General features: G+C 40.5%; 1 protein-coding gene across 4 annotated transcripts in view; it reads right to left on the reverse strand.

Annotated features, from left to right (window-relative positions):
* Positions 1-2074: 2074 nt before the first annotated feature.
* The window catches only part of LRRC4C (leucine rich repeat containing 4C), a 773256-nt gene continuing 748245 nt past the window's right edge, over positions 2075-27085 (reverse strand). For 3 of the 4 annotated variants that reach the window (XM_075927512.1, XM_075927513.1, XM_006124474.4), the window contains one exon: positions 2075-4918. In XM_075927512.1, the coding sequence (XP_075783627.1) occupies positions 2963-4876 (1914 nt within the window). In that variant the 5' untranslated portion in view covers positions 4877-4918 and the 3' untranslated portion in view covers positions 2075-2962. The remainder of the gene's footprint in view (positions 4919-27085) is intronic. The other variant, XM_075927511.1, reaches the window with a different exon arrangement.

The following is a 27085-nucleotide window of genomic DNA, read 5'->3' on the forward strand; positions in this document are numbered from 1 at the left end:
CCTCTATCAGCTCCTTGAGTATCCTGGGATGCATTTCATCAGGACCTGGTGACTTGCTGACATCTAACTTTCCTAAGTGATTTTTAACTTGTTCTTTGTGTATCCTATCTTCTAAACTTACCCTCTCTCTGCTTGTATTCACTACGTTAGGCACACCTCCAGACTTCTCGGTGAAGACCGAAACAAAGAAGTCATTGAGCATCTCCGCCATTTCCAAGTTTCCTGTTACTGCTTCTCCCTCCTCACTGAGCAGTGGGCCTACCCTGTCTTTGGTCTTCCTCTTGCTTCTAATGTATTTATAAAAGGTCTTCTTGTTTCCCTTTATGCCTGTAGCTAGTTTGATCTCATTTTGTGCCTTTGCCTTTCTAATCTTGCCCCTGCATTCCCGTGTTGCTTGCCTATATTCATCCTTTGTTAGTTGTCCTAGTTTCCATTTTTTATAGGACTCCTTTTTTATTTTGAGATCATGCAAGGTCTCCTTGTTAAGCCAAGCTGGTCTTTTGCCATATTTTCTATCTTTCCTACACAGCGGAATTGTTTGCTTTTGGGCCCTTAACAACATCCCTTTGAAATACTTCCAACTCTCCTCAGTTGTTTTTCCCTTCAGTCTTGCTTCCCATGGGACCTTACCTACAAGTTCTCTGAGCTTATCAAAATCTGCCTTCCTGAAATCCATTACCTCAATTGTGCTGGTCTCCCTTCTACCTTTCCTTAAGATCATGAACTCTATTATTTCATGATCACTGTCCCCCATACTGTCTTCCACTTTCAAGTTCTCAACTAGTTCCTCCCTATTTGTTAAAATCAAATCCAGAACAGCTTCTCCTCTGGTAGCTTTTTCAACCCTCTGAAACAGAAAGTTGTTTCCAATGCAGTCCAGAAACTTATTGGATAGCCTGTGCCCCGCTGTGTTAGTTTCCCAACATATGTCTGGATAGTTGAAGTCCCCCATCACCACCAACTCTTGGGCTTTGGATAGTTTTGTTAATTGTTTAAAAAAGGCCTCATCCACCGCTTCCACCTGGCTAGGTTGCCTGTAGTAGACTCCTAGCATGACATCACCCTCATTTTTTACCCCTTTTAGCTTAACCCAGAGACTCTCTACACAGCTATCTCCTACGTTCATCTCCACTTCAGTGCAAGTGTGTACATTTTTAATATACAAGGCAACCCCTCCTCCCTTTTTTCCCTGTCTTTCCTTCCTGAGCAAGCCGTACCCTTCCATACCAACATTCCAATCGTGCGTCCCATCCCACCAGGTTTCTGTAATACCAATGATATCATAGTTGTATTTATTTGTTAGGAATTCCAGTTCTTCCTGCTTATTTCAATATGTCTAATCCAGATCTTTCTTCATCCCCTTTTAAAATTCCCTTAGTATATTTCATATATTATACAGCTAATACATTGAAATATAATGTCTGCAAATATATTTCTGAGATTATTATAGGACTTTGTGTTTTCTTCTGCACTAAATTTATACCCCCTGAACATTGTGATTCAGTGTCACCTATCTCCAGTTTCCTCTATAGTTTAGACTTTGTGCTGTAGCTTGCAACATTGAGGATTACACATCCTACCTTAGAATATTCATTCTTTTAGTCGGGGCAATACATATATGTAAAAGGAGACCAAAAGAATGGGCTGATTACATACACTTGGATTCATCTCTGAATTTGGCCAAAACAGACCATGGGACTCATTTTCTTCTGAGTTAATCCACTTCTTGCAAAGCACCTTGATTTCATTTTGGAGCCCTCGGGAATATAGACTCAGAGATGTATTTTTGGTATCTATACAAATTTTATATTTACAGCTAGAAGAACTTCCAAAGCAATCAAAATGTCTGGCTGTGAAGATTAAAAGCAATATTATTATTGTTGATCTCCCTGTGTACAAGTAACAGTTCTTTAAAATAAGAACAAAACTTCCACCATTGTCTAGTGAGCCCATTTGTCCCTGAACTCTGTGTAGAAATCTTTTGCAAACTACAGAATATTTCTGTGAGTACAATGAAGATCATTGAATGTTTCCTTACATTGAATAGTTATAATTTTACATTAAAAGTCATGTATTTGTATTATCTTGTATACTGTTATATATACACTAAAATAAAAGCAATGCTATTCTTCAGTAATGATCCAAAATGCAGCAGTAATACTCTGAAGCTGTTGTGTTTTAGACCATCACAGCAGAATACTGTAAAATTTCTAACAAACTTTTGCTTTTTAAAGCCACACTGAAAATAAGCTGTATCCAAGTACAGAAAAAAACAACAATATTTTATTTATAATCTTATTTTAGTGTTTGATCTACAAATTCTGGTTCTAGAATTGTTTAAAAGATCATGGGTTTTGTCGATGTTCTCAAGTAAATTAATTTCTTGGATTTTTGTTTCTTCTTCCACAGAATGGTCCTCTTGGTAAATACAGAACAGGTAATTACATGGAAAAGTAAAAGAAAAGAAAACTTTGTTTTTTGTTGTTGTTGTTGATGCTTGATCCTTGTTCTCACTTAAAAATCTACTGCTAATGCTCCATTCCCTGTAGAACAGTTTCAAGAAGGGTATGAGAAAAGAAAAAATAAATCAGAAAAAAGACAAAATTGACTGAATCTCACCACTAGAGTTCACCATAAAAATTCCCAAAGTATGACAGAATTCTTACAAAATTTCCTATACCAGTTCTTTTAGGGAATCAAGATCTATGAAAAATATGGCAAGTGGGATGGGGCAGGTTGGGGAGGGAGAAAGGAGGAAGAGGGTAAATAAGTGCAGCAAAAGAGGTTTTGAGGAATACACATAATTTGTCTGCTTTAGATCACAATAGAATTTTTAATAAATAAATTTCTTTTTTTGTAAAGACACTTTTTTTGAAACAGTAGATTTAGCCCAGTCATTTGTGTCACTTGTTTTATAAACCGTCTTTTTTGTATTCCCCCCCCCCCAAATTTTGTAAATATTTTAGATCTGAGTCTCTTGTACATTGTCTTTTGAGTTCATTCGGATCAATAACGGTTCATGCACTGAACTGTGTATTGAGTTTATTGTGTTAACTGTCGTTGTGTGGTTGAAAGGAGACTTATAAGAGTTATAATGATTTAGGTGCTCATGCTCTATTGCCGGCATGGGCAAGTGACTCTCTATAGGTGTATCACCTGTAAGCTCATCATCCACATTAATGATCTCTACAGTCCGCGTTGGAGCATGATGGCTCTGCCGGTGATGCTGTTTCCTCATTTTGTAGAAAATTACCAGCATCACAGCAGCCATGAGAGTGATAGCCACAAAACAACCAATTATGATTTTGGTAGTCTTCATAACCTCATCTATTCCTGGGATCCCATTGCTTGCATCTGTCACTGGGATAGTAAATGTTTTTTCTGTTGACCTTGTGCTCTGTGGAGTAAGAGAGGTTGTTATATTGGTGGTTTCCCAGTCGATAACAGGCGTGGGCCCAATCTGCTCTGTGGTCCGTGCCTCATCCTGAGAAGGTTCCATAGTCTCTACAGTGACAGTTGAAAAGTATGTGTAACCATTGTCCAATGCAGTCACGTTCAGTGTGGCAGAAGCTGTGGTATTCCCAACAGAGTTACTCACCATGCATGTGTACAAGCCCGTGTCTTGCACAGTCACCTTTGTAAAATTTAACGTACCATCACTGAGCACAGCAATCCGAACTCTGTATGCCCCATGCGTCATAACCGATCCGTTTGGAGTAATCCAAGATACAGAGGTCAGGGAGGTCGATGCTCGGCATTTCAGCTCTGCAGCCATGCCTTCTGTGACGTTGAGGTCCGCTGGTGGCTCCACTATTACCGGAGCATAACACGTGAAATAATTCAGGTCCAGCTCACCAATGTACCTTCCTTTCAAGTTGGGAGGTGTGTTACAGCGAGCACAGCATGCAGTGTTGGAGGGTGCCTTGTCCTTAATCCACCAGCTGAGCCAAAGAATATCACAGTTGCAGTTCCAAGGATTGTGGTGCAGGTGGATCCTTTCTAGGCGGAGTGGTGTAAAGAGATCGTGAGGCAGTAGTGTTAGATTGTTGTGTGCCAGGTTGATTTCCACCAGTGACTGAAGGTTATCAAAGGCATTCCTTTCAATCACTTGAATCTGGGACTGTATCATCCACAATTTTTGAAGATGCATCAACCCTTGGAAAGATCCCGGCCTGATGGCTGTCAGATGGTTCCCAGAAAGATCTAACTCATCCAGTTTTACAAGAGGTGTGAGGTTAGGGATCTCCCGAAGGTTGCACATGGCAAGATTCAAATACCTCAAGTTGGAAAGACCTTCAAAGGCACCTTCTGAGATGTATGAAAGCCTTTTCAGTTCCCCCAAATCCAACCTACGGAGGGAAGGGATTCTGTTAAAAGCGTATGAAGGGATGCTCTCAATAGGGTTGTTTCTCAACCAAAGCTCTTTCAGTTTTGACAAATATACAAAAGCCCCATTAGGGATGGTGGTAAGACGATTGTCAAAAAGTTCCAGAGTGTTGAGATTGGCCAGACCATTGAAGGCCCCTATTTCAATTGTTCTAATGTGATTCCTACTCAGCTGCAAGATTTCCAGATGTCTCAAATGTTTGAAGCTATTCACCTTAATGATTTGGATCTGGTTCTCATGCAGATTCAATAACCGTGTGTTAGTGGAGATGCCGTCTGGGACCTCTCTCAAATTCTTCCGCACACAGATCACTTTGCTGAACTGGTTGCTGCAGGAGCAGACAGAAGGGCAAGTTTGAGCCCTGACTAGACCAGCCACCACAAGAAGTTGAAGAGCAAGTAGCACCACAAGCAGGGGGTCAAATAGGGCCCTGTTAAACCTAGGACCTATCATTATCTGCTGTGGATGTAAGGTCATCTTGTTCAACATTCATAATTTATTTGGTGTTGGTCCTTCTGGAGTTTGAATTGTCTGAAAAAAAAGGAAGAGAGAGAAAATAACATTAAATTAACTCCAAATATTAAAATCTATGATCCTATAGATAATATTTTCCCCGCAATTTTCAGTCAACCTCTGCCTAGTCTGTCAGGCATAGATTTTGATTTCTGGAACTCTGCAGGCTGTAACTTGCAATGGGCCATTTCAGAAATTAGACTCTCAGTCCATTTTAGAAATTAGACTCTCATTTCATTTTAGATTATAACGTGCATAACTGAATGCCAACAGTCAGCACCACTACAGCAGTGTTTAGCTGAGAGACTCGTCTCAGCTAAATACAGAAGGGTAGCCCAGAGTACCAGTGACAAGAAGCTGAAAAGCCAATACAAGGTAACAATGGTTAGGAATGGACCCCTCTCCCCTCATCAATTATACATAGTTTTAAACTTGTTGGGCATATTCTAAATAAAAGAACTGTTTAAAAGAAACACTGTTGGGTGAAAGCGAATATCCCAAGTCAGTGCTTTACTATCAAAACTTCATTTGTAAACCGTTACACCATTGCAAATGTGAGAACAGGACTGGGGCCTTCTTGCAAGTAAAGCTTTTACTACTGGATGCAGAAGGTCACAAAAATTCCAGTAAAACATTTTGCTTATTTCAAAGAAGTGGATTAGAAAAAAAAAAAAAAAAAAGCTTTATGAGAACTGCTGAGCCTCAGCTCTCCCCCATCATTAAACAGACTCATTCAATTTCATGATATTTTTTCCTCTATTCTCTCTTTTGGCAGCAGCAGCAATGCTAGAGAAACACTCATTAGTAGATGTGTGCAAAACACAGAAATAAAGAATAGCTGTTTAAATGTTCTAAAAAAGTCTCGGGTGCTGCAGGGTTGGTAATTTCACTGCTACCTTCAATTTTTTTCTTCAGATCTTAGTGTAAGAAGGGAAAGAGACCTTTGCACTCTGCAAATGATCATTACCATTCTAAGTTTTTCAGTGCTGATTCATTTATGGTAGTTTCTAAAGCCCCCAGTCCTGGGTTCATTTTCAATCTGCTGCTATCTGCAAGGTCCCTCTGCTGTAGAGATTAATGAAATTTCCTATAAATCAGCCACAAGTGAAGTCTTATAAATTACAGCAAGCTCAAAGCACATTTATAACCCTGAGCACCCTGATGAATAATACATGTATTCAGCAGAACAAAAAAACTATCAGCTAAAGGTTTTTCATTTTAAACCTCAAATTGTTTCACTTTATAGTGAAAAGCCCTCTTAGTTTTTTTAAATGTTTTACATCGAAGCAGTCTATTTTGAAAAAGACAATTTTTATAATCATATGTTCTGACAATATATATTTATGAATTTAATTATGCATGTTTGGTATAGATTGATCCTCGCTAGTCCAGCACTGTCTGGTCTGGCAACATCCATGGTCCGGCATGATTTTTGTTAGCTGGAAATCTGCTTATCATGAGTGTGGCCAAGTTTCCTGTGGTACCATAAAGTTTATTTGCAGCTGCCAGTCCTGGCTCTCAGTGTTCTGTGCTGTTATTTAGCTCTAATTTTACCCTGGAATGTCTTCTCAGAGCCCAGTAAGCAGTGAAGGTGTTGGTAATGCTGCTAGACAATATTGACCTCTTGTGGTTCGGCAAATTCTCTAGAATAGAGAGGTGCAACCTGTATTAATTTGTGAAAATATCCCAGTATTACCAAGAGCTTTCTTTTGCAGTCTTAACACTTGATCATCATGATCCCCTGGTCAAAGCAGAAGTGGGCAAATTCCTGCACACAGGCTGGATCTGGTCCACAGCGTTAGTCCCTGGTGGGCCCCCACCACAATGTTTACCTGCACTTTTGCAGGTATCAGAGGATTGCCGCTTTTGTTGGCCGCAAATCAGCATTCATGACTAATGTGAGCAGCGGGAAGCAGCATGTTGGTCTGAGCTGCTTTCTGCCATTTGCAATGGCTATGTCTGGTGATCCATGGACAATGAAAGCTGCGATCATCCAATACCTGAGAAAGTGCAGGTAAACATAGCAGTGGCAGCCTGCCAACATTACCACTTTTTTATTGCCCACCCCAGGTGAAAGCATAGTACTGGGAGTCAGGAGATCTGAGCTCTATCTGCTTTAGCTAGCCTATTTTTGCTATTTACAGACACCAATCACTATAGTATCTATTGATGAAACTGACATCAGTGTGTTTTGCAACATTGCAGAAGTCACTTGTCTTTTTTCCCCCCCTCCATGTCTTAATTTCTTCAAAACAAGGCCTATAATAACAATCTCAGAGAGAGAAATGGTAAGGTTTAATTAATCAGGACCTGATTCTGATCTTTCCTCCATGGTTGTAAAAAAGGAGTTACAGTTGATATCAATAGATTGCACTGGAGTAAAACTGGTATGAGAGCAGAATTGGGGTCTCATAGTTTAAAAGATGAATTGATATTGTTGGATAGATTTTGCTACTGAATGGCACACAATGCCTATAAATAAAATCTGGACAAGATTGTATTAAGGTTTTGTTGTTTGCTCACTTTCTCTTTTTAGTATCGTGGCTTTATTTTTTTCCTTATCCTCTAACATCTTGGCTTCAATAATGAATCACATTAGCAGTCAATGAAACAGATAAAGAAACACAGAACTATTTCTTGTTCTTAATTGCTTTGGTGCAGTTCCATGGACTTCAATGTAGCTCAGAAGAGAACTTGGCCCACTTTATTTAATACCAGAGCTCCCAAGGGTCTTTATGCATCTGGCATGACATGCAGTCAGGAGCTCCATCATACATCCACAAAAGCTGCAGGGATAGCTCTGTGGTTACTCCTCATCTTCTCACCATCAAGTGCCCACTGTGCAGCAGCTGGTCTGCAGGCTGCCAAATGTCTTTTTTTTTAATGCTCTTCTTGCTACTCTGCTCTCCCTCCTCAGTCTTGGGCAGCTTGCAAGAGTAGGGAAGCAGTTAAATAAAGTAGCACAAGAGGGAGCAGCAAGAGCAAGATAAGGCTGGGGGGATAATACTGGCGCTACCAGCATCCAGTTCCCACACACCCAGCTGCCACAGGCATTTTAGAACATGCACCCAGGTGCTCCAGGGGGGAAAAAACCGCTTCAAGCTACAAAAGACATTTCCCACAAGTTCCGTTATCAAGTCTACCTTAGTCAAAAACACTTTCCCCTCTTTCACCAAGAAGCCTGTTTCACTTTCTCCTTTTCACCCATGCCAAAGGCAAGACCTCATTCTGCTGGCTCTCTGACTGCCCCTATAGACAGGGTCTGTGTGAATGTGTAGGGACTCTTCCATTATTTATTTCAGGTGAATTTGAAAGCATAGCCACTGCTCAGGAACAAAGGAATTAACTAGTCTGATTTATAAGATGCCTTGTACGTGGAGCTGCCAAGAACTGCTCAATTTTTCATTCAATGCAAACCTGCTAAGGCAATGCCAGAACTTACAGCCACCTTTACCTTCCCCCCTTAGATCCTGTGCCAAACATATCATAAGCATCCAAGCACTGGGACCATACTCTCTGAAAGCACCTTATGCAATTGCTCTGCAACCTTCAAAGCCATGCACAATTGCACCACATCTTACATAATTTGGCCAACTAACTGGGTTACTCTAAATATAATTTTTCAAACCCAGATAGCAAACTGTCTACGAGAGGACAGGAAGCAGGAAAGATGTGAAGTTGTTTTAACAGGTATCCCACCTGCGTGCCACGTATTGAGTGCCGCATAAATCCAAACTGCACCGCGGGTCATAAACAAATGGGCGATGGGCCGCATGTGGCCCGCAGGTAGCATGTTGAATAGCCCTGGTATAAAATATTGTGGAGATATCTTAATATGGGTCACAAAAGACTCATCTTCAAATTTATAGTTTAGAAATTTGCTATTCAGAAGCTCTCTCAGTTGTGCTAGAGACATATAAAGGTTTGGTTTTAAAAATCCAGACAGGCACAGCATTCGTGGACAGACAACCAGTTTCTACAGTTCTTCTTGATCTCCCTTTAAATCCTCAGTTTTCTGTAACAAAGTTACAAACTCTATGATCAATCCAATAACACTGCTGCCCTCTGCTGTATATATTTAAAACTCCATTTAAATTTCTACATTTTTTGTTAGTCTCTAAGGTGTTGCAAGACTATTTGTTGTTTTTTAAGTTTTTCCAGTTACAAACTAACACGGCTACCCCTCTGATCCATTAAAATGAGAATGTTCTTGTTTCTCAGTTAACCCCCAAAAGAGTTAGGAAAATGTTGAATTAAGTTTGCATGCATAACTTTAATGCTGTCCCTTGAGAATTTGACGTGATACAGCTCTTATTATAGGACCACATGCTACTTGTTAAATAATGAATTATAACACCATCATATTTATTCTGCAGTCAAAGATACACGCATACCTTGCAATATTTTGATTCATTCATGGCTGTTTATATAATTTTCATTGTCAAAGATTCAGAAGAACTTTACTGAAATAGACTTTTTTATACAAGTATTTTTCTCTCTCAGGAATCTATGTTAATAATTCAGTAAGATCCTGTGCATTTTACATTTTCTTTTGAGCCACCAGCACAGCCTTCTTTAGCTGCAAAACCAGGGCTGGAGCAATTAAAGATGAAGCCAACTTATCTGTGCAGATATGGCACAGATAACTTTCCTTTGGTGGAACTCAGGGGACGAGGCAGTTACAGTAATTGCAAAGCTAACCTACCTGCATGCTGTGTAGACAGTGCCAAATTTTGAAATAAGCTATTTCAAAATACCTTGAAATAAGCTACTCAATTTGCACTACGCAAATTGAGTAGCTTATTTTGAGGTTAAGGGTACTGTATAGAAGGATCTTCACTCTTAGGGTGTGTTGACACAGCACCCTAAATTCGAAATAAGATATGCAATTTACCTTCTGCAAATTGCATATCTTATTTTGCTTGTATTTAAAATTAGCTTATTTCAAAATTTGGCACGTCTACATGCTATTTTGAGATATCCCTTAACGCTCGTAGAATGAGAGTAACAGGAATGCTGAAATAGCACGCTGTCTAGACATACCCATAGGGAAGGTAGGGAGGGACCTTGAGTGTCAAAAGTCTGGATGGAAAAATCAAGGAAGCAAAGAGGTGTAGTTCGGATTTCCCCAGCCTTAGTGATTCCTAGCTTCCAGATGTGGACAATAGCAGCTAGTGCAGAGGATCTAATATGAGCCTAGGGACAGGCCCTGTGAAAAGCATGGGAATGCACAGTGAACATTTATGTCCCAACCTCTTCAGATGTGCAGAGCATTCCTCAGCTATTGTCAAATTTCTAGGTCATAATCTGTATTTAGTTGTTTAATACAACTTACTATATGTTCTTTTTGTCCACTTCTTTGAATGGCGTGCATCTGGCATACAAAAAAATAGCATGAGATATGTGACTTGTTATCGACAGGCAGGCTGGAGAAAAAGGGTATAGCCTGTTTTATGTGTGGAATAACATGAGATCAAGTCTTTAAGGCAGTATCACTCCCTGAATGCCATGCAAGGTATATTCCTCAAAGGCACCTCCAGTTCGCTTTTGGCATAAAGCTAACCAAACATGCATATATCAGGGAAAGGCACCTTCAAAGCACTGTTCCCACCGTGCATTCATGTACACCATAAGGCTTAGCAAGAAAAACAGTATTCCAAAGTATCTGCATTTCTTAAAACTGTCCTGCAAGATCTTGGCGACCCGGAATGTGATATCTGTGCCTACGTTCAGTGGAAGATTTTCAAAGGCACAAAATGGAGTCAGGGGCCAACTCTCATTGGATTTCACTGGGATTTAGGCACTTTGATATAAATTTGATGGGTAGATTTTGAAAAGTGGAAAGGGTAGCAAATAGATTCAGATTTTCTTTAATGAAGCCTTGTCTTAAAATCTAGGACTGTACAAAGTACAGGGTCACAATGAAGGAGGATCCTGAGCAAAGGGCAGAGTGGAAGTTTTCAGCCTCAGGTGGATCTCAGAGAGGGGATTATGGTTCAGGAGGCACAATTATTTCCTGAGTAACAGAGTGCCAAGGGGCATGCACCCAATATACCATCTCTTGACAGTGCAACCTGTTTTCACCAAGCAACACTAACCAGCCCATATGGGCGAGAGACTACAATGCCATCTTTGGAGTGATTTATGTTCTGTGTGAGCCAGCCCCTGTATTTACCACACAACTATTTGTCCTTCATAACGGAAATCAGGAGATCCCACCTTTAGGGTTTTTTTGGTTTATTCATTGCTGCTCATTGACTCCGGAGTAAATCCAGCATTGGAATCAACAACCAATGAATTCAAATCTTGAACGCTTAAGATCACAATTTTTGTTCAAGTATTTCTGTGGCATGCAGGGGAGAAGAATGACCTAGATGAGTAGCAAATATGGAGGTCCACTGCCAGTGTTCCCTCTAAGCTGCACAGCAGCACAGCTTCACAGGTGATTAATCAGCCTTGCCCAGTCAGTCAGCTCTGGGCATGAAGCCCTGAGACTCTGACTAGACTGGACTGATTAATCACCTGCACAGCTTAGAGAAAACACTGTCTACTTCCAAGGTTCACAACACCATGGCCTCTCATGGAGTATGAGCACAGGAGCTAAGGGAAATACTGCAATTCCACAAATTGCCTCCTCTCCCTACCTGATCTCCTGCATTCAGCCTGGCCATTTGGGACAAGATACTTCCCTAAAAGGTCTAAATGCAATGGGCCAAGTTTATCCCTACTGAATCTCTGCCGAATCCTCAAGGGACAAATTTGGTTTGATCTCTCTTTCTCATTGTGCTTAGCAGCTTGCTTTACAATCAATAGGTTTATTTCATTTTCTTTTTCAATGGGGGTTCTTTTTTCTTATGGGCTGTGTCTACACTGGCATGAATTTCCGGAACTGCTTAAAACGGAATACTATTCCGTTTTCAGTTTTTCCAGAAAAGGAGCGTCTACATTGGCAGGCTGCTTTTCTGGAAAAGCCCTTTTTCTGGAAAAGTGTCTGTGGCCAATGTAGATGCGCTTTTCCGGAAAAGAGCCCCAATCGCCATTTTCGCGATCGGGGCTTTTTTCCAGAAAAGACTACTGGGCTGTCTACACTGGCCCTTTTCCGGAACAGTGTTCCGGAATGAGGACTTATGCCCGAGCGGGAGCAGAATAGTTTTTCCAGAATAGAGGCTGATTTTGTACAGTAGAGCGTCATTGCTTTTCCGGAAATTCAAGGGCCAGTGTAGACAGCTCGCAGCTTATTTCGGAAAAGCGGCTGATTATCCAGAATAAGTGGCCCAGTGTAGACACAGCCATGTAGTTTCCTCTCCCATTTTCAGTTAATTCAAATGATTCCCAAGTACACACTCTTCCAAATGGGGCAGTCAGTACTGGCAGGAATACCATGCTGGGACACTGGAAAGCTCTGTAAGGCTTTTACTCCAGAGCACTCTGACAAGTGTTTCTTTCCAAAGCATCTCTCTTTTAATCTCTGTTTTCACTTGCACATAGTGTTCCTCTCAATTGTTCCTAATATTTGCTGGTTTCAGTCATGAACAAGGATTTTGGAGCATGTAAGATAAGATCTATTTGGCAGACGAAGTATACTAGAAAGAATTGGCAGCTTCTTTGTTGGCCCATCTGCTCCCCTCAGATCTGGAGTATCTATGTCTAAGCCTGCATGGACAGTATGGCCTAGTCAGTTCCTAGCCTCTCCGCTGAAATTGATCAGAATGGGACTAATTGGTGCCACTTGTAATCTGTCCAGATCAAAGTTAAGTTGATTTGGTGGCATTAGGTATTAGCAACTTTAATTCTCTGTTGCTCTAGGAAAGAATCAAACCAGTTCTCTAAAAGATTTCCCACCCCATATTTAATCCTCTGGGATTCTGAAATCCAATCTCATGTCTCTCACTTCCATAACTGTTGGTGCTCCTGTAAAGGCTTTTTTACTCTTTTCATCTTCCATATTCTTATGGAAGATATTAATGGTGAAGGAAGCAGGGAGATCAAAATAAGCAATTATACAGAAGAAATCCTATAATAATCCTGACTACATAGAGTTTGTAATTATTTGCACTAGAGTGTTAATTCACCTCACATGCTAACTGTACCATGAATCAGTCAGATGAACACTTTCTGAATGCCATATCTTTTTTGCCAGAAATGTTTCAAGTGATAATGATTAAATTTCAAATTAAAGGAAATGTTTTCTAAGCTCAGATTTGCTTTATAATGGTGATCAAAAGACATCTGCAGGTTCCTATGTTGAAAGCACCTTGGAAACTAACAAAAATAATGCACAAATAATCCACAAAAAATGTGAAATGGTATTCTAAAACAAAGGTCCAAAACTTTACAGATTCCAATAGTACTACTAAGAGGTTGGAGTATTACTTTAGAACACTTTAAAATTAATACTATTCACAGTCATCTAATGCAACATCCCTTGTTAGGTACGATAGGGTATGTCTACACTGCATGCTATTTTGAATTAAGATATTCCAGAAAAAATATTCCAAAATAGCTTATTGCAAAATAGCACATCTATACTGCAAGGAAGCCTCAAAATTAGTCTGAGGCAGGCTTCCCTAATGTAGACTTGCTATCTCAATTTACAGCCCCAGGAGATACTGGGGAGGAATACTTAGAATGGCCCTGGTGAGGGTCTATTTTGAAATAGCAGCAAAGAAGTGTCTACACATGCCTATTTCAAAATAGCTATTTCAGAATAGGTGGTATTCATTGTAGAATAAGATTTACAGATTTTGGAATAAGCCATTCGTTATTTTGAAATATTTCAAAATAGTAGAATGGCTTGGTAGATGCTCACATTGTTATTTCAAAATAACTGCCTGCTGTGTAGACATGGACTATTTTTTTTCAAAATAACGCTAGCTATCTCAAAATAACAGTGCAGTGTAGGAACACTCTCAGTAATTATCCAAACTCCTGTAATGAAACTATTTTGAAATGAAAGACAGGACTATGCAGCACTTTAAAGACTAACAAGATGGTTTATTAGGTGATGAATAATACTTTCTTGGGCCAGATCCACTTCCTCAGATCAAATTGTGGAAGAAAATTAGCATGACTATATATACCAAAGGGATACAATAAAAAAATTGATTTGATTAGATCCCTTTGGTATATATGGTTGTGCCAATTTTCTTCCACAATTTGATCTGAGGAAGTGGGTCTGGCCCACGAAAGCTCACCACCTAATAAACCATCTTGTTAGTCTTTAAAGTGCTGCACAGTCCTGTCTTTTCTTTCAGCAAGTCCAGATTAACACGGCTACATCTCTATTACTATTTTGAAATGGACTATTTTGGACCATTACTACACATTGCTATCATGATTTTTTATATGGGAAGAAGTCTTAAGGCAATCTCACTTTTGACTATTTTAAATTGGTTACCCAAAATTCTGCAACTTTAAGTAGAGAAGTACTATGGGGTTTAGGGTCATTATTGTAGCAGCTTGTAATAAGTAAATAGCACGTAACTATATCACCAGTCCTAGCCAATCATTATGTCTTAAGACCATAAAATGCAGAAAAAGAACAAAGGCACTACCATATTGGATGAGACAAGACAGACATGTAGCTCAGTATCCTGTCTCTGACTGTGTCCACTCCAGATGTTTCAGGAGAAAGAAAACATCTATGGCACACTGTCCCTAAAGAAAGTTTCTTCCTAGTCCTCAAAAGTTAGAGGTTAGCTTATGTTCTAAAATATGAGGAAATATGTCCCTTCCAAAACTATTCTATATTTATTTACTAGATATTATAACTCTGGGTATTCTTGGTATCCATACAAAGGTCCAATCTTATTAGGAATCTTGCTGAGCTCACTCAGGTTATGTCTACACAGCAACATTATTTCAAAATAACTTAGTTCACATCTACACAGCAGGCAGTTACTTCGAAATAATGTCAAAATACTGTCAAGCTGGAGGACTTCTTACTCTGACTCCTATAACCCTCACTGTATGAGGTGTATGGGAAGTCAGAGGAAGAGTGCTCTATTTTGAAATAAGTGCTGTGTAGATGATCCCAATTTTGAAACAAGCTATTTCGAAATAAGTTACACAATTGTCATAGCTCAATTTGTGTAGCTTATCTCTAGTTAAGCCCAGATGTGTAGACACACCCTCAATGAACTCTGCTTCTTTTCACAACAAACTTAAAAAGGGAGATAAAACTGTTGATGCTTGATATTTCAAAGATGAACACACATTGCAGCCATGAATTAGTAGCACCTTACTAATGCAAAATGTTTTGACCAAACTTTGAGATTGTAGGGGAAGACCATTTGCTTTTTCTCTTGTCTTGAGACTAACCAGACAGAAGACTTGGTTCTGCTCAAGTTAAGATTGAAATTCAATTTCAGTGATATGGATGATTATTTACTTTTTCAAGAAGAGACATTGATAATGGGAAAAATAGACTATTTTGAAAAATGATGGTCTAGTAACATGAGGTCTCACTGCAATGCTTTTACATCAAACTTTTACTGTGACATAGGCATAAATCAGCATTTTGGGATGTGAATTAAAATATGTATCCACTACTGTACTATAATAGCAAGGTTCTACCACAGTGCAGTGCTATTTCAGACATACCATTAATTGGGATAGTTCTCTAAGCCCTGGTTTATACTAGGGAGTTATTTCAACATAACTCCCCTTACTTCAAAATAACAAGCAGAGCATCCATACTACCCAGCCCATTATTTCGAAATAAGGGGCTGGTTATTTCAAAATAATAACTCCTGCTTGTCATGAGGAATAGTGCTTATTTCAAAATTGTTATTTCAAAATAGCATTAGTGTGGATGCTCCCCTGCTGCTATTTTGACATAAATTGGCCTCCAGAAGCCACTTACTGCTACACTTGTGGCCACCCTGGGGCAAAAAAGTGCTGGCATGCATCCTCTGTAACAGGCTTGAGTTCTGGAATATGAGCGTGTCATGCTCCTTCCCCGATCAGCTGACATTAATGTCCGTGAACTGGCCCTTGTGGTCTACCAGTGCCTTCAGTACCATCAAAAATTACCCCTTTCTATTTATATATTCAGAGGCATGGTGGTCAGGGACTAGGATGGGAATGTGGGTGCCATCTATGGGCTCCTCCTGCCCCGTAATTGGGGAACCCTATGCTTGCAAAGCCAGCAACGATTGGGCCAACAGAGTGATGATCCTCTGCAGCAATATGGTGTTGATGGCCTTAACTACCTGCATGAGCATGGCCCTGACTATCGGTTTCCTATGTCGAACTGATTCCCCACAGAACTGTAGCTGTCTGGCATGATGAGCTACTAGAGAGAGAGAGGGTGATGTGCTTCTGCAGAGGGTTGGTGGGTCTCTTGCAGGTGCCCCTTTGCTGGAGGGAAGGGATTAGCCACTCACAGAGCTCTGGGAAGGTGGCCTTCTATATACGGAAGTTAGGGAGCCACTGCTGGTTGTCCCATCGCTGCAGGACGATGTGGTCAAAACTGATCTCCTTCTGCCAAAACCAGCGTTCCACTTTGTGCAGGGGATTGAGGATCATTTGCTGCATCAGGAGCACCAGTCTGGTCTGCTCATCATGGTCCTGAGGCAGCATATGGGCAGTGTGGATGAATTGCACCATGAGACGCAACATGAGGCCCATGAGCCTGGCACTGCTTGCAGCAGCTCCGGCTCCATGTAGTCAGTGCTGTTGCATCCTCCAGGGCAACCAGAGCACACAGCATGAGTTAGGTGTCCCATAAAGGTGCAGGCCACGGAGAAGTGATGTGTGAGACATGGCTGTAGAAAGGAGCCCCTTTAAGCATGTATCTGAGCTAGTCTCTGCAAGCAGCTACAGGAATTCTCTATTCACCTGTTGCCCTCCCCAGAATTCTTCCAGGGGCTTTAAATGCTATGCAAGTTCCAATCAATGTGGATGTGCTATTTTGAAATAAATCTGCATTTTTTGATGCTGCCTTGTAATGTAGCAAAATGCAGGACAATGTAGCACTTTAAAGACTAACAGTAGACATGCTATTTCAAAATAGTTATTTTGTAAGTAATTATTTAGAAATAAGTTATTTCAAAATCATTTCCTAGTTCAAAATCATTCCATTATTCTAATTGTATCTATATGCCCCATAGGAAAGGAACCAAATGAAGGAGGTTCTCCTACTGTTCAGGTCTTGAGTATACTGGATTGAGCTGGGTTGTTGCTGGATAACAGTATTACATAACCTTAGTGACCACAGGCAATAACCCCCTGACATGCTTTCTCCTGAGAAAACTTATTTCCCACATTTATTGGAGTAACATATCCAGCTAATAATGAAATGATACTGAAGTACGTGAGTCCATTTTGCATGACTGCATTTTCAGTTAGTAACTGAGTCCAAATTACTCCCTTGTTCTGTTAATAAACAAAGAGGGAGAAAAGGGAGACAAGAAAGAAAAGTTAATGCTGTGAATAGCCTGGAGTCCAGCAAATGACGGTTAAACTTCTTGTCCTTGGTAACTATGGAAACCCCTTAAGGTAAGAATGGAACAACAGATATTTTATGGTCTGCAATTTACAAGCTGTTTATTTAATTATGATGGAATATGAGACTGTTAGGGACAATGCAATTATCATACTGTGATAGAATTTTGGAATCAACAAATAGGTAAGAAGTTAATTTTTTGGAAAATTACTAGTTTTATTGGAGTTTTATGCATTTGTAACACATTGTTTTTTACTGGAATCTGAGATTCTGAAGGTGTGTGCATAGCCAAAATTAGCAATATGACATTTCTCAATAGCTTCCCTGAGCAGATACATAGTAATTATGTCCTTTCTGTGCCCAAAACCAAGGTCGAGCAGTATTTTCAGTTAAATGCTCAGTGTTACTAAAGTGCAGCACAGCCAGAATAGCAAGCACGTTATTACCAGATCTATCATTGCTGATGAACAAACAGGTGAAAGGCACTCTTGCACACAATATTTGCACAGCTTTGAATATTACAGCCAGGAAAGCATTTCAAGTCAATGTGGAAGGCAGCAAGTGAAATGAAATTAAGAGCGAAGCTCTGTGATGACTCAGGGGGAATACTACAACTGCCTACAAGTATTTCATGGATGCAGACAACAAACTTTGACCTGCTACTGGACTCTCTGGTGCTACATCTACAGTGCAGGCTTTTTGTGCAAGAAGCTTTTTGCAGAAGAGATTGCAAAAGCGTGTCCAGAATACAAAAGCGCATTGCAAAAGTGATGTGCTTTTGTGCAAGAGAGCCTCCTCACTGCATGGACACTCTTGCACAAGAAAACTCTGATTGCCATTAACAGAATGGTCATCAGATCACCTGTGCTTTTTCCAATAGGCTATTTTTGTGCAAGAAACCTCTGTTGAGCGTCCACACACACCTTTTTGCTCAAGAACTCTTGCGCAAAAAGGAGTTATTCCTCATAGAAAGAGGTATACCTATACCGCAAAAATCCCTCTGTTCTGCCATTCTACTGTAAATTTTCTTGCGCAAAAACGCACTTCAGGTGTGGACGCGCTGCGGGTTTTTGCTCAAAACCAGCCATTTTTGCGCAAAAACCCTGTAGTGTAGACATAGCCTGGAAGAATATGGATGTAGGGTTTGCAATGTACTTTGAAAGCAAAGGGAGTTTTGGCTACACAAGGATTATAAACTTAGACACCAAGAAAGAAATTGTTTAATTGTCAAAAGAAAGTTGCATTTAGTATCAACAACATCTGGCTAGTGATAAGATCTTAAAATAATGATTTGCATTGCATTATGCCTTTGACAGAGGCTCTTAATGAGATAACATACTTTATCCTCACATTGACGCTATAAAGGAGGAAAGTAATATTATCCCTATTTCATAGCTGGAAAAACTGAGATATAGAGAGATTAAAATGACTTGGGGGGCTCAGTGAAAATGATGGGAATAAAACTTACATCTACTGATTCTCACTCCTACAATAACTTATACTTCATCACTATTAGGCTGTCAAATTATCTTCCAAGTGAAGTTCTGGAAGTCCATTTTCTTATGACATTTAAAAATACTTTGGTAAAAGCATAATAAAATACTCTGTACTGTATTCTATTAGATATAGGTTCATATGCTATCCTCATCACTGTACCATTTGAGCACTTTCCAGTAGTGCAATAAGTGAAGTGATAAATATATGTCATACATAGTTTGCTCTGTCTCTGATCCTCTCCCCAGAGAAGACTTGCAGAAGCAGTGGAGTGTTAATGAATGTTTGCTTGTACATACATGCTGCTACATGTTTATAGCAGACAAGACAAGACTGAAGAAGTGTGCCTCACAACTGGGAGGAGAATGTGTTGAGACTGTGATAGCTCTTAGTTCCTCTGGGAGTTCATTCTATATTCTTAGACCAGCTCCGGAGAAAACACCCATGAGCATCAAATGTTCTCACAATGTGGGCTATGCGTTAATGGGCAGGTTTTCTTCTGGCCACCTTCCCACTAATTCATGATAGTGTGAACCCAATCTCCTCTCCTAATCACAATCACAATGATCATCTTTTTTTGATTTCCATCCTTATTTCATTAACAGCTATTTGTATATGGTAAAATATGTAATGTAATTATTTCTGTCTTTCATATCCTGGACTACTTATGATCCATGAATCATAGTTTGAGAACCACTGAATTAGACTAACCATTAGGTTCTTTCTATCTTTTACATCTGAGATACTTCATATTTAATGGATAGTTTACTTTGTGACAGCACTTTTTCACTGTGAAAACACATAGCTTTTCTATATATTTTTATTCTAGGAACAAGTCCATATGTTTGGTAAACTTATTACATTGTTACACATTTACAAATATAAAAATATTTAATGGTATATTGTCTTCAACTTTGAATATCCATAGCTCATTGAAGTCATTGTAGTAGCATTTTCCACTTGACCAAAGGGAAGGTATTTAGGCTACAAACTGAGATCCCAATTCAGCCAGCTCTTAAGAATATATTCAACTCTAAGCATGTGACGACTTTTGCTGAGATCAAGTTAAGCACATGCTTGAATTCCTGCCTTACATTCTCAACAATCTGGGAGGCCTTTCTGTTTGATTGATCATCTGTTCAGAATGCCCAGTTAATAATAGTTCTCTTATGTCATGACCTAAATACAGGCCTCAGTTGTGCAACTGGGTCTATGAGGATAGACGATGGGTGAAATTGTGGCCATATGGCAGTCAGTGGGAGTTTTGTCATTGACTTGCGTAGAGACAGGATTTCACTCCCGAAATTAATAACGTTTCAGTTATGCTGACCCAGTGGTAGATTAGTGATGTCATCTCTTTAAGATGCAGTGATTTGGTGCCAGGAGGAATAACAGGTAGTTCAATTTAGGGCTTTAATTCGAAATACCAGGTTCCTGCCGCATGTAGTCACGGGCAGTTAGTTCGGACTTGTAAATTTCAAAAAATGACAACCGGCCAGGAAAATGCAAATCAAGTGCGGGATATTTAAATCCCAGGCTTGAATTGCCACTTCAAATGCCTACATTAGCCTCCCTAGTTCGAACTACAGCGTTATTTCAAAATATCTTATTTCAAAATAGTTATTTCGAAATAGCTTATTTCAAAATAACACGTTTAGACGCAAAATGCCTTTCAAAATAGTGTTTTGCTATTTTGAAATAGTGTGTCCACACAGATAGGACACTGAATCGCATTTAAGGCTGGCCAGAGCCGGTTATGGCAGGGCATCAGGTCAGGAGTTACCTTGTGTGGCTGCTGCCTGAGGCTATCTGAGACCTATGCTTAAAAGGACCCCTCCCGAGAAATGGTCCTAAGGTTTCTCTGCTTGCTTGCCTACCTCACTGATGGACTGCAAAGCATTTTTTTCTCTACGTGCTCTGGTTGTCCTCACTCAGGATACCACAGCACTCTGCAGCATGGAGCCGGAATCGCTCCTGGGCACTCTGGTGCTTCTCCTGGACATGTTGCTGTGAGCCTGGCAGCACGTTCTGCAGCCAGTAACAGTCTCTCTGGTGTGCCCCACTGGGGGCTTGTGCCTCATTCCTTCCTCATGTCATTCTACTTACACCTCCCTAACCCTCCTTCCTGCTGTACAATAAAAGACACATGTTTTTAATACAACAAAGCCTCTTTATTGAACAAAACTGGGGTGGGGGGAATGAAACTGAGGTGATACTGGGGAAAAAAGGTGGGAGAGGGGAGGAGGGAGGGTGGAAGAGGGGAGGGGAAAATCTGGGAGGAGGGAGCTGGCAGGGGGAAGCAAGGGGAGGAAGGGGGAGGAGAAACTCAGGGCTCAGGGTTGGGGGTCTTGCCGGCCCAACTGTCTCCCAGGACCGTGGGTGCGGGGCCTCGGCATCCCTGAGAGTGTGGGGAGGATGGGGAGGGAGAAACAGGAGTGGGAGAAGGAGTGAGAGGAGGAACAGTAGCTGGGGAGGCAGCAGGGGCTGGAGCAACAGGAGGCAGCGTGCTCTGTCCCAGGGTCAATGACCACCTTGGTGGCACAGACCATTCTTCCCCCCAGGATGCAGTCCACAGTATCAAAATAGGGGCAGGGGTCTGGGTCTGCCCATGGTTGGGAGCTGCCCCCTGTGGCATTGGCATACATCAGCTACACTTCCTTTATCTTCATGCAAACCTGCTCCTGGTTTCGCATGTGGCCTTTGGTGACCAGGCTGGCAGCCATCCGCCTGTAGATGGTTGCATTCCTCCATTTAGTGCGGAGATCACGGATGTTGGAGGCATCCTCCCCCAAACCTGAATTTGATCCCTGATCACCGCACTGGACCAGGCAGGGACCCACCTTTTCCGGACCCTGGCAGGTGCCTGGAAGCTGGCAGACTGGTCATGTGGAGCGGCGGAGGGCTGGCTGGCACTAGCTGCCGGGCTCATGCTGCAGCCACTGGATCAGGTGCAGTGACTGCTGGCTCTGGGCTGGCAGGCTTGGAGCTGGCACAGGCACTGTGGCCAGAGTCAACCCCTTTAAAAGCTCCGGGGATGTGGGGAGGGAGAGGAGTTTTCTTGGTTGCACCCAGAGTGGCCACCAGGGCACCCTTGGAAGGGCTGGAGGTCCCCTATTTCAAAATAAGAGTCTACACAATGCTTATTTTGAAATAGCAGTTTCGAAATTGGTGCTATTCCTCGTGGAATGAGGTTTACCAATTTCAAAAAAGCCCTCCACTATTTTGATTTAATTTCGAAATAGTGGTTTGGCTGTATAGATGCCGGTAAAGTTATTTTGGAATAATGGCTGTTATTTTGAAATAACTTTGCTGTGTAGACATACCTTATGGTGCTGCAGGACCATTCATTGTTTTTTATGGGTATTTTTTAATCATCCAATACAGTTTTTACTGAGATCAAGACCAGGAAAAAATATATTTGTATAGCTCAGGTTAAAAATTCTGGTGACCCTTTCCTTTAGAAGTTGTAGTACTCACAAGCTTTGGAATGGTGACTTAGACAAAGAATGGTCTTTGTGAGAAGTGTCTACCCAAATTCAGCCAAATTCTAAGCCTTTGAAAATTTTGCAGTTCTGTATTCTCAGAAGAGATTCAGATTTTAGTAGCTAAAACCCCAGAAGGTTTAATCAAAACTAGGCATATTCCATTCTGTAGCAGACCAAGACTTTCCCCTTAATTGTAATGCTGTGCTATTAAGGGCCATGCCAGATCCAAATATCTGAACTGAAAGCCAGGAGTCTGTCTTTCCTGTGCTCTCAATGCTAGTTGTGGCAGCATGGAGGAGGAAGATGCTTGATATAAATGCACAGAGGATAAGAGATGGTCCTGTAGGAATGGGGGAAGCAGACTGGGAGAGGAAAGCTTAAGTGTCAGCCTGGGAGTGGAGGCTCGAAGGGCAGGGAAATAAGAAACTAGCTCTGCGAGCTAAAATAGAAGTAAGACTGAGGGTGATGAAGCAAGGAATGAAAAATGGCCTATGAGTCAGGGTCTGAAATGGAAGAAATGGGGACCAGAAGGTAGAAGGAGACTGGGATTGGCGGGGCAACAAAACTGGGACTGAGAACTAGTGGGCAGAAGCAAAGATATGAAGGAGGAATAAAAACAAATGTAATGAGGAGCAGGGGAACAAAGAAGAGCTGGGATTGGATGGGCAAAGAGACTAGGACAAGGGACCAGGAGGAAACAATACAATGAAAATCTGTGAGGAGCCTGGAAATAGGGGTAAAGAGAACTTGGGCAAGGAGGGTGCCTGTAGGGTGGAGGTGAAAGTGATAGACTGGACGGGGGAAGACTTGGGATAGCTGGGAAAGGAGACTGGAATCAAGAAGTTGAGGGTGGGTAGGGAGATTGGGAATGTCTGTGAAGAGAGCCAGCAGGCTGGAGGTTTGGAGCACTGAAGGGGTGAACTTTAGAAGTTTTCAGAATGAAAATTGTGGGACTATGAGACTGGGACGGTCTATGTGAAGCAATGAGCCTGGGATGAGTAACCAGGAGTGATAAAGGGACAGGACTTGGACAGGTTGAGGGGATGGGGCTGAAAGGGTTAAGTGTGGGTGGAATAGGTAAGTCTGTGTCCACTAGTATACATTCCCCACCAGAGCCTGGAATGGAATTCATGATTCTTGAGCTTCACCATCCCTCTGCTGCCAGCAAATATCCATTAAACTCACTGGCAAAGTGTACATGCCAAAACCCTCCTCTAGTGCTGGTCCATGCAGAGGATGACAGTCTGCTGCCGCTATCAGATACTCTATAAGCTCAAGTGAAACAGGTTTGTGTTATGGACCTAAAAATTCCTATCCTGCTGATGAGTCACATGGGTGTCAATAAATGCTGATTCAGACTTTCTGACTTTTCAGTTCACTTTTTCAGAAGAGCTAGGAAATTAGGTACAAATAAAACATACAAAAGCCCAATAACAGCAAAGCAATGGCAAAGGAGCGTTATTAAGTTTGTCAAGTAGAACTCTCAAAATTTCGGAGATGTCAGAATTAAAGTTGCCTGTGTGTTCTGTGCATGAAATTGCTGGGATCCTGTGGAAAAAATAGCATTTCTTCATATAATTAAAGACTGTACAATAATGCACATGCATAAGGGGTCCTGGCATTTCCTAAATTTTGAGCTTTTGATTTCAAAATATTCATAATGTTATTTTCACAGAGGTTTTCATATGTAATTTATAATCTATACTGGTCTTTGTATAATATTTAGAGAGCAATGAAACACGTTATCCTAGAATTATTTAAATTTGAGGATGAGATCCAGATCTGTGATTTGGGGGGGTTTTTTCAATTTTTTTTTTCAATTTGCTCAGAGTCAGTATTGAGTCATTCCAAAAAAAGATCATCCAGATCTCTTTAGCTGAGGATTTCCCTGTGTGCATGCATGTTGCTAGAATGCCAATGAATTCCACCCCCCTCTCTGGCCTGGTATGAGCATAGTTTAAGAGCAGAAGGCTAACCTTGCCTCAGGATCAGAAAGATCATCCATCCTCCACTGCACCCAGAAATTATTGGGCTTAGTTGAGAATTGAAGCCTAGATAATTATTCATGCAGCTCCAAGAAAGTGAAAAATAGAACCATCATTTGTTTTCTTCCAGTCTTCTGGAACTTCCCAGTCTTCCAAAACTTACTGAAAATTAGCATTAGTGATGCAGCAACATCCACTCCCATTTTATAAAAATCTTGGATGCAAGTTATCCAAATGGCTGATCTAAAGATATCTATGTTTGGTAGATGCTATTCAACATCCTCCTGAGTTGCTATTCTGATGGAAAGTATTTCATCATATGACGCATTTCCTATTGTGTCCCATTTCATCATCTATATGTTGATTACTGATTTTCCTAAATATAGAATAGAAATATGTATTGAACACCTCTGCATTTTCTGCCTTATTACTGATAATTCCACCATTTTATCTACTAATGGATGAATACAAATAGAGGATAATATTTTCTTCTCAAAACACATAAAACCCATCCTTTTTATTGTCTTTAACTCTGCTGGCCAGAGGTTTTGCTAAATATTTTTCAAATATATGCCACCCGGCATGGTTAAATCTACATGACAAATGACAAAAGACATTTGATTATAGCATTCATCACTCAGCTTTGATCATATCATCTGTATTCTTCCCATTATTCCTTCTCCTGTGGACTATGTTATCATTACAAAGCTCTTAGCAGTTTCAGACTGCACTGTTAGAAAAGGAAAAAAGAGCCTGACTCTAAAGATGTTTCCTTCTTTCTCCCAAATACAAAATGTTACTTCAAATCAACAAAGATGTGAGATGTAGGAAAAACAATATTTATTCTTGGATCCAGGACTTATATGGACTAAAAATTAGACCTGTCTCTGATTAAGAATCAATGAATGCCTTTACCAGTGAGATAAAGCTCTTATTTCATGTTCGGGTAGATTGTAATGTATGAGACCATAAAATTATGATGTAGAAGAAATATTGCATTTCCCATTGTGTCCTGTACAGATAGCTGCATGGACTGTCGAACTTGACAGGGCCTAGTATATGGATCCTTAGCACTGGAGGTGCTGTTTTCAGCATATCCTGGGTGGCACTGAAACTTGTTTATTTAAACCTGAAGTATCTTTCACTATGCACCTGGCATCCACAGGTATATGCAACAGTGCCTCATTTCCCCCCTTCTTTTTACTCCCAACAATGCATTGCTTCCCTCAAGCCACAACACCCAAGAAAACCCAGGATATGATATGACCACTGCACCTAGAACCTGTGGAGAGGTTTATACCAGTCTTGACTGTTGCATTGGGACCTTAATCTGTATGATAAATTTCAGCAAAGGCAGGAGTTTTTCTGGGTATCAAAGATAAGGAACAGGAAAAAGTCATAGGGACTTGATGTACTAGTAAAGTTATAGCTCTAATTCTTTAGTCTTATTTCATTTATAACCTGAAAAAAATTTAACCCCTTACACATGAGTCTATCCCTTTTCCCTCACGCTCCTTTAATTCTGGATAAAATGTCACAGAGCAATCACTGCCTCAAGACTTTTTTCTCCTTTCACTTCCACTCCAGGAAGTTCAAGGGAGCCTTTTTTCCTAGGATTCAGTGAGCATTGGGCCACTCCTCAGCTGGTGGTAATTGACATAGATTCACTGAAGTCAATAGAAATTTACCGATATACAGCAGCTGAGATAATGACCTCTTATTATTTTTTGCACTGGGTTCACCCATTCTTAATTAAAACTGAGACATTTAGATAACCAATTACTAATATGAAGCACCATTTATAAAAATAGGCTGGTAGTGTTAAAGATGATATAAACACTTTTATTTTAATTGTGTTTAATTAAAGAGATCTGCATTCAGATTGCTAAAATGCTGGAAGGGGGATAATAACACATCAGAAAGCTGCATTTATTTTTAGTTTGTTAAAATAAACTTTGGAAACTAGTTTTTTATCAGAGGATAAGTAACTCCAATTCCTCCCACTTATTACCATGAGATGAGTATTTACAACGGCTGCTGCAAAATAATATTTGACAGGCATGCACTATGATGAATCAAGAGAGGTCTTTATCTACAGCCTTTATAATGTGTTATGTCTGGTGTGCAAGGGATTTAGGAGGCTTTAAATTGACTAATAGATAATAATAGCTTACATTTATATAGCACCTTTCATCCTGAAGGATCCCTGTGGATTTTATAAAATACACTGATAAACAGCATACATAATGTACCAAGAATACCCTATGCCCCCACTGAAATGCTGTTTTACCATGCACCATGACATGGAGGGGAGAAATGAAGAATACCATAGTACATTCAAACTGCAAAGGGAAATTAGGGAGATACAATGTAATTATCTTTTGTTGAAATTCAGCCAAGGCAAGAGGATTAACATCTCTGCCGCTGTAGAAAATGCAATAGAAGCTGAAATGATCAAAAGAGGAGAAGACCTCTCTTTTACATCTCATGTCAAAGATAGTATCTCCAAAAGCAAACTGTTGAGTACTGTCTCCAGACTAGCGGAAAGGGAAAGATTCCCTATTTTCACCAGATTCACTTCTTGCAACCCACTGTGTCTCCCATGAAAGTACCCTGCAAATACAATGCTGCTCAGTTTAAGATAAAGATAAATGAACTATCCAAGGGGATCTGAGCACAATTCCATCATTTGGTGGATGCAATAGTCACATTAGTATTCAATCTACCCCTTTGATTCTACAAAGATATGGACTAGCTAGTCTCTGATATCTAT

This window comes from Pelodiscus sinensis, chromosome 4 (genome assembly GCF_049634645.1).
Source record: "Pelodiscus sinensis isolate JC-2024 chromosome 4, ASM4963464v1, whole genome shotgun sequence".
NCBI classification, from domain to species: Eukaryota; Metazoa; Chordata; order Testudines; family Trionychidae; genus Pelodiscus; species Pelodiscus sinensis.